Raw genomic sequence first — 7,030 nt, 5'->3', positions numbered from 1 at the left:
CACTGGCCTCCTGTAGCTGCACGCATCAGATTTAAAACCCTTATGCTTGCCTACAAAGCCAAAAATGGACCAGCCCCTCCCTACTTGATGGCAATGGTGAAATCTCGAACTCTACCACGAGCCCTTCGAGTTTCGAGCACAGCTCGGCTTGACCCGCCATCCTTCAAGGCGCGCGGAAGGCAAGCATCAAGACTGTTCTCTGTGCTGGCACCCAGGTGGTGGAACGAACTCCCACTGGCTGTCCGTACAGCAGAGTCTCTCGCTGTCTTGAAACGCAGACTGAAGACACATCTCTTTATACTGCACTTAAATGAGCACTGAGTTAAGTATTGATTGTAAAGTATTGTACTGCACTTATGTATTGTATTGTATTGTATTGCACTGCTCTGTGTTTAACTCTGTTCCTTTTTCTCTAGGTGTCAGTAATGACTTTCTGATTCTAGCAGTATCTGAGCTCAGGACTGGCTTTCTCTCTATTGGTAACTAGCAAAGATACTTTCTCTGGATAGACAAAGCACTTTTTGTAAGTCGCTCTGATTAAGAGCGTCTGCTAAATGCTGTAAATGTAAATGTAATGAATAGCTCTTATTTACTATGCCACACATTTTCTGTGGTGTAGTGCTGTTACTGCAAAGTTTTATGAATCTGGCCCCAGATGTGTACATTGGTGCACCGGAAGTTCATTAAATAACACTGTCTGGATGCTTGTTTCCATTGTAATGGTAGTCTGTAATAGCACTTCACTTAACAGGGAAACTTATTGTCCCGTAGTGTTGTCAGATTAGCCACTCCTACCTCAGTCTCAGGCTGGATCAGTTTCTGTTTCCTAGCTAGTGAGCTCTCTTTGGGAAAGCAGCCCGCTCTGACAAACTACAGTCGTCAGAAAGAGCTACACAAGGAAGAACTGACTTCATACTGTGGAAGAAGCCCCACAGCCTCCAGTAAGTGATTACTTCTCTTTCTTAGGTGTTAGTACATATGAATGATAGGTACACTGGATCATAGATGTATTGTAAAATGTATGTATTACTAAATTTTGCTTCTGCAATCCTGAGATGCCTGTTGGCCTTTGCGCAACCCCTGATTAGTTCATTTCCTGTTTATGAAGGCACCGTCGTTGGTAACAGATGAATGAAGATATGTCTTTGAACCTAAATTATGTTTAGCACAGGGAATTAAAAGGGCCCATATCCAAGATGTACAACGCCGATTCTAAAAAAGTTGGGATGCTGTACAAAATGTAAATAAAAATAATTTGCAAATCATTAAGACAACATATCAATAGTTGAAATTGATTTTTGAAAAATATATGCCCATTTTGAATTTGATGCCAGCAAAACTTTTCGAAAAAGTTGGGACTTGGGCATGTTTATCACTGTGTTGCATCAATTCTTTCATTAAACAACACTGTAAGTTTTTGCGAACTTAGGAGACCAACTGCTATAGTTTTGAAAGTGAAATGCTTTCTATTCCTGTTTGATATAGGATTTCAGCTGCTCAGCAGTTTGGTGTCTCCTTTGTTCATTTCATAATGTCCCAAATGTTATCAGTGCGTGACCGATCTGGACTGCAGGCAGGCCAGGTTTAGCAACTGGACAAAAAGCAGTGCTGTTTGAATACATGCAGAATGTGGTTTGAAATGAGCAAGAAATAAGCCTTCCTCTGTCGTCTGGAAGTGCTGCCTGAGAGCCCGAAGATCATGGCTATCCAGTACTGGTTTTCAGCCTTGCACCTTGCATACATACATTTCTCCAGGTTCTCTGGATCTTTTAATGATATTACATACTGAAGATGATGAAATCTCCAAGTTTTTATGATACACTATACTGCCAAAAGTATTCGCTCGTCTGCCTTGACAAGCTTATGAACTTGAGTGACATCCCATTCTTAATCCATAGGGTTTAATATGATGTCGGCCCACCCTTTGCAGCTATAACAGCTTCAACTCTTTTGGGGAGGCTTTCCACAAGGTTTAGGACTGTGTTTAGGGGAATTTTTGACCATTCTTCCAGAAGCGCATTTGTGAGGTCAGACACTGATGTTGGACGAGAAGGCCTGGCTCGCAGTCTCCACTCTAATTCATCCCAAAGGTGTTTTATCGGGTTGAGGTCAGGACCAAAATCTCTTGGTCTGCTGAAGCATTAAGAGTTCCATTTCCCTGGAACTAAGGGGCCGAGCCCAACTCCTGAAAAACAACCCCACACCATAATCCCCCCTCCACCAAACTTTACACTTGGCACAATGCAGTCAGACAACCCAGACTCGTCCATCGGAGTGCCAGACGGAGAAGCGTGATTCGTCACTCCAGGGAACACGTCTCCAGTGCTCTAGAGTCCAGTGGCGGCGCTTTACACCACTGCATTCGATGCTTTGCATTGCACTTGGTGATGTAAGGCTTGAATGCAGCTGCTCGGCCATGGAAACCCATTCCATGAAGCTCTCTAAGCACTGTTCTTGAGCTAATATCAAGGCCATATGAAGTTTAGAGGTCTGTAGTGATTGACTCTGCAGAAAGTTGGTGACCTCTGCGCACTATGCGCCTCAGCATTCACTGACCCTGCTCTTTTTTACCCTGCTCACTTTACGTGGCCTACCACTTCGTGGCTGAGTTGCTGTCGTTCCCAGTTGCTTCCACTTTGTTATAATACCGTTGACAGTTGACTGTGGAATATTTAGTAGTGAGGAAATTTCACGACTGGATTTGTTGCACAGGTGGCATCCTATCACGGTACCACGCTGAGCTCCTGAGAGCGACCCATTCTTTCACAAATGTTTGTAGGAGCAGTCTGCATGCCTAGGTGCTTGGTTTTATACACCTATGGCCGTGGAAGTGATTGGAACACCTGAATTCAATGATTTGGATGAGTGAGTGAATACTTATATAGTGTATTCTATGTAGAGAAACATTATTCTTGAATTGTTGCCCTATTTGCCCATTCAAATATGGTAGTGGTGGTAGTGAACCCGTCCATATCTTTACTTCTGACTATCTGCTCTTTTTATACCCAATCATGCTACTGACCTGTTGCCAATTAAACTAAATAGTTGTGAGATGTTCCATCAGGTCTTTAGCTTTACACAACTTTACCAGTCTTTTGCTGCCCCTGTTCCAACTTTTTTTGAAATGTGTTGCTGGCACCAAATTCAAAATGGCAAATATTTTTCAAAAAACAATAAAAGTTCTGTTTCAACATTTGACATTGTCTTTTTATGATTTTCAGTTAAATATAGGGTTGAATGATTTGTACATCAATGCATTCTGTTTTCATTTACCTATTGCACAGCATCCCAACTTTTTTGGAAACAGGGTTGTATTTATTTCCCTGAGGTCTACTTTTATTTTTGTGTAGGTTTGTATAACAAAAATGAATTTATTTCTACCATTGTCAACCTCTCTGTAGATGATGTGTTAACATATTGTAACTTGAAAATCAATAAAACATTTACTGAGGCGCCTAAACTTTTACATACGTTTCTAGTTTATTAATAGTATGCTCTGGTTGCTAAGCAATATCCGTGCATTAATATAGACTTTATGTAGGTGAACATATGTATGTATAGCACCTTTGAACATAGCTCAGCCAATCAGATTTTAGAACCATAATATTTTAGTTGAATGTATTTACTGCATTTATAATGCATTTTGGAATTAAACACTATACATTGGAAATTTTTCAATTTTAAATATAAAACAGGAACACTTTATTTGAATAGCCCACTGTAGATGCTTTCTATATGCTCACCTGGCCCTTAACTTGCATTTAACTAAATGCCAAAAAAGTAAAATTATTGGAATATTTTCCCCTTTGCGGTATCTAGGTAGGTAAGCCAAGCGAGATTTTCCATTGGTTTAGGACTTCAGGAGCTGGACAGAAGGTCTAATGTACATAATAACATAACATAATAAGAAACTGACAGTGGTAACCCATCGTGTTTTAATTTACAATGGGTTGGATCTATTTAAAGAGAAAAAGAACATCACTCTAGGCCTTCTGCAAGTCCTAGATACATCAATAATTGCAAATACCAGTGGGAGTCCAAGCAGGTTTCAGTTAGTTGCTAGAAATGGAAAGCAATGGTAGCTCTATACTAGGGCTCTTTACTGAATGTAGATATAAGAAAATATATCCTTGAATGTAAACAGTACACACAAGATAAAATCTGTTTTATTGTCTGCTTAAAGCTTCAAATAAATAAATAAACAAACAGATTTTCAGCTTAATTTAAAAACGTGTTTGACTGAGGAATTCATGAAATTTCCTACAGGCATGGTGGGCAACTGCCATTGGCTTTTATTAAGTTCTAAGTACAGGGATGCATTTGATAGACTATATTTGTTGATGATTGTAAACATAGAAAGATACTGGGATTAGGAAGCTGATGATGTCACAGATTTATAATGAATATTCTTTGAATGTTTAGATCCGTCTGAAACACCACCTTCACATCAGAGCTGAGGATGCCCACTTTGGAGACGCTGAATGAAATGACCCAGCTGAGGTCATCTGGGTTCGGTCAGCCTTGGCCCAGACATGGACTCAAACTGCTCTACTGGTTCGCCACAGAGTGTGTCAGTTTTGATGAAAACAATGAAATGTTTTCAAGGTACAGTCCCGAGGCAGGACATTACGGTTTCCACTATTTTGAGAACAGACCTGACGGATATGGTGTCCGACTCCTGCCTGATGTGGACTTCCCCTACTATGAGGTGGGCAATCTGCACTCTCCAGGGGCACATGAACTGCCTGATTATGTTACTGAGGACAAAACCCGTAAACAAGATGGCAGTAATATGGATCGTATCATTGTTAGTCGTGACAATGTGTGGTTTGATAGAGTTTACATCACAGCGCACAAAGACGAGTCAAACTTTGACATTGACAGCACCTACCGCATCAGCAAGGGCCTGCTTAGGATCATCAGCCAGCTGACCTTGGAGGAGTTTCTGTATGAGATGGGTTACAGGAAACACCCAGTGGACAGATCCTGGATTTCAGGGTCCTACCCTCAACCCATTGGCACAACGGATAGTAGCACCACCAGAAACCAAGACTTTCGGATTGACATGGAGTCATCGTCTTCCACACAGAACAGGGACGCATCCATTCAGAATACCAACACAACAAAACATCAACTAAATGATTCAACCAGTAGCCAAGGATTCTGGGAAACTTTCTGTACAATCCTTTAACGCTTATGAGTCACTGGTTTTGCCGGATAACAAAAGCATATTGTAATTGAGCTGAGTTTCTGACGCATAACTTGTTGAAACAATCAGAAAAGTTCTGTCGAAACTTTCTATCTAAAGCAAATTTGTGTTTGTAAGTTGATTTGAATTTGAGTGATCAATTTAAGTTTTGTGGAATGAAAAATCATACTTTACATTTTTGGTATGTGTTTGTCAATTGCAGACCTTAACCTGTTGATACAGAATGAAAATGAGCTTAATTATTTAAGTAACTGTTGTTTTGTCATCTGTTGTTTTTCGTCTGCTCTTGTGTATTTTGTATGTGCTCATTCCAGATTCCATCCCGTGGCTTTGTCTCTTCAGCTCCGGGATGCTACTGTCCTCCACCCTATGGTTTTGTCTCCTCCCGTACGCCTTTTAAAGGGCACCCCGGCGACACAGTCAGGACACACCTCCTCACCTTACCCTCTGTTTCGCTAGTCATGCAATTTGTTAAAACTTAACAAATGTGCCCTGTTTTGCTTGTTGTTGACCTTGCCTGTATTGGACTTCAATTTAGCCTGTCCCCTATGAACCGATAACACTGTATATATTGTAATATATTATAAATAGTCAGTGTGCACCAGTTGTAGGGAGTGGCTGCCTTTTTGTTTGGGAATGTGGTTGTCTTTATGTATGCCTAGTCAGGGAGCTAGGTTAGCACTCTGTCTTTGTTTTGTTTTTTTGTTTTTTGTTTTTTGTTTTTGTGTAGGGTAGTTGATGTTGTCCTGGAGCTTGGGTTTTGTTTGTTGTGTTGGCCTGGGCCTGGGTTTTCCAGTGTTTTGTGTGTACAAATTAATACATTTTCTAAACCAGATAATTGTGACTGGTATTTTCATCTGTCAGCCATTTTGTACCATTTTGCTGTTTAAATATAAACTCTTTATTTTGTTATGGTCTGACCTAGACTGGGTTGTAACACTATGTCCTATGTGAATATGCTTAGAGGGGCACAGGAAGAGCTAAAGGGCTGTGTGTGTTTTTATTTGAGCTGCATTTTAGGCCTTTGAAATGTGCTCATTTTGTGCTAGCTTGTGAATGGAAAAGCCACAAAGATAATATTACTGCTCTGAAGCTAGAAAACACATTTCAAACAGCCCAACTCTAAAAGTTCACCCCAAAAGCAGCTGAAGTTCTTAATTGGTTCCACACACCTTCAAAATACCTAATCAGAAGGGAGGTTTCCTTATCTGGACAGAGTTTCTCTTTGAACCATGCCATACTGTCATAGCAAAATGACACAAATGACTTGCGACTTTGACTACAGATCAAAGTTTTCTTGGTTTCTCTGTGTAGTTCCAGGTCAGAGAAATATTACTACAGATTCTAAGAAACCATCCTAGCTTTCTAGCTTTCTTGTAAATAAGAGAAGTGCTGAATATTGTAAATGTTCATCAAGCCTCCTGATTATCCTTTTAGCCCTCTGGGGTCTAAGAGCATTTTCTTGATTTTTGCATATCTTCTTAAAGTCTCCTTTAAAGGCACTTGAATACAACATGACACTCATATGTTTCATATCAAAATGTTCTGTTATCTTTGTCTCAGCGGCTGTAAACTTTTTGCACGCCATGAGTCCTGAATGTTGATTGAATGAAGAACGAAGGGTTTCTGACGTGATGGATCAGTCCTTAGTGATTTCTTGAGTGTCCATTGGCCAGTTTCACACAAAATGTAGACAGACACACGAATCCACCAATTATACATAATGAGAGGCAGATGATGTGTATCTCAACCCCTCTTCAGAGCCTCATAACTCCAGATATGGATCATGTACAGTCACGCAATAAGATGGAATCAAACAGG

General features: G+C 40.4%; 1 protein-coding gene across 3 annotated transcripts; it reads left to right on the top strand.

Annotated features, from left to right (window-relative positions):
- The first annotated feature begins 429 nt into the window (after nt 1–429).
- On the top strand, nt 430–5,460 carry LOC118816572. Of its 3 annotated transcripts, none has more exons than XM_036583014.1 (3): nt 430–479; nt 831–941; nt 4,423–5,460. In XM_036583014.1, exon 3 carries the CDS (start codon nt 4,460–4,462, stop codon nt 5,189–5,191), a length of 732 nt encoding a protein of 243 aa, XP_036438907.1. In that variant the 5' UTR covers nt 430–479; nt 831–941; nt 4,423–4,459; the 3' UTR covers nt 5,192–5,460. The 3 variants fall into 3 exon arrangements, with proteins under 3 accessions (XP_036438907.1, XP_036438905.1, XP_036438906.1); XM_036583012.1 differs by having other exon boundaries at nt 432–479; nt 772–941; XM_036583013.1 differs by having other exon boundaries at nt 446–479; nt 817–941.
- The last annotated feature ends 1,570 nt before the right edge of the window (nt 5,461–7,030 follow it).

Source organism: Colossoma macropomum, unplaced genomic scaffold (genome assembly GCF_904425465.1).
Source record: "Colossoma macropomum unplaced genomic scaffold, Colossoma_macropomum, whole genome shotgun sequence".
NCBI classification, from domain to species: Eukaryota; Metazoa; Chordata; class Actinopteri; order Characiformes; family Serrasalmidae; genus Colossoma; species Colossoma macropomum.
The sequence above is the reverse complement of the archived record's forward strand: the minus strand, read 5'-3'. Positions and strand labels throughout refer to the sequence as shown.

Coding starts and splice junctions, on each gene's coding strand:
- LOC118816572 (XM_036583014.1), top strand. CDS start 4,460: ATGCCCACTTTGGAGACGCTGAATGAAATGACCCAGCTGAGGTCATCT.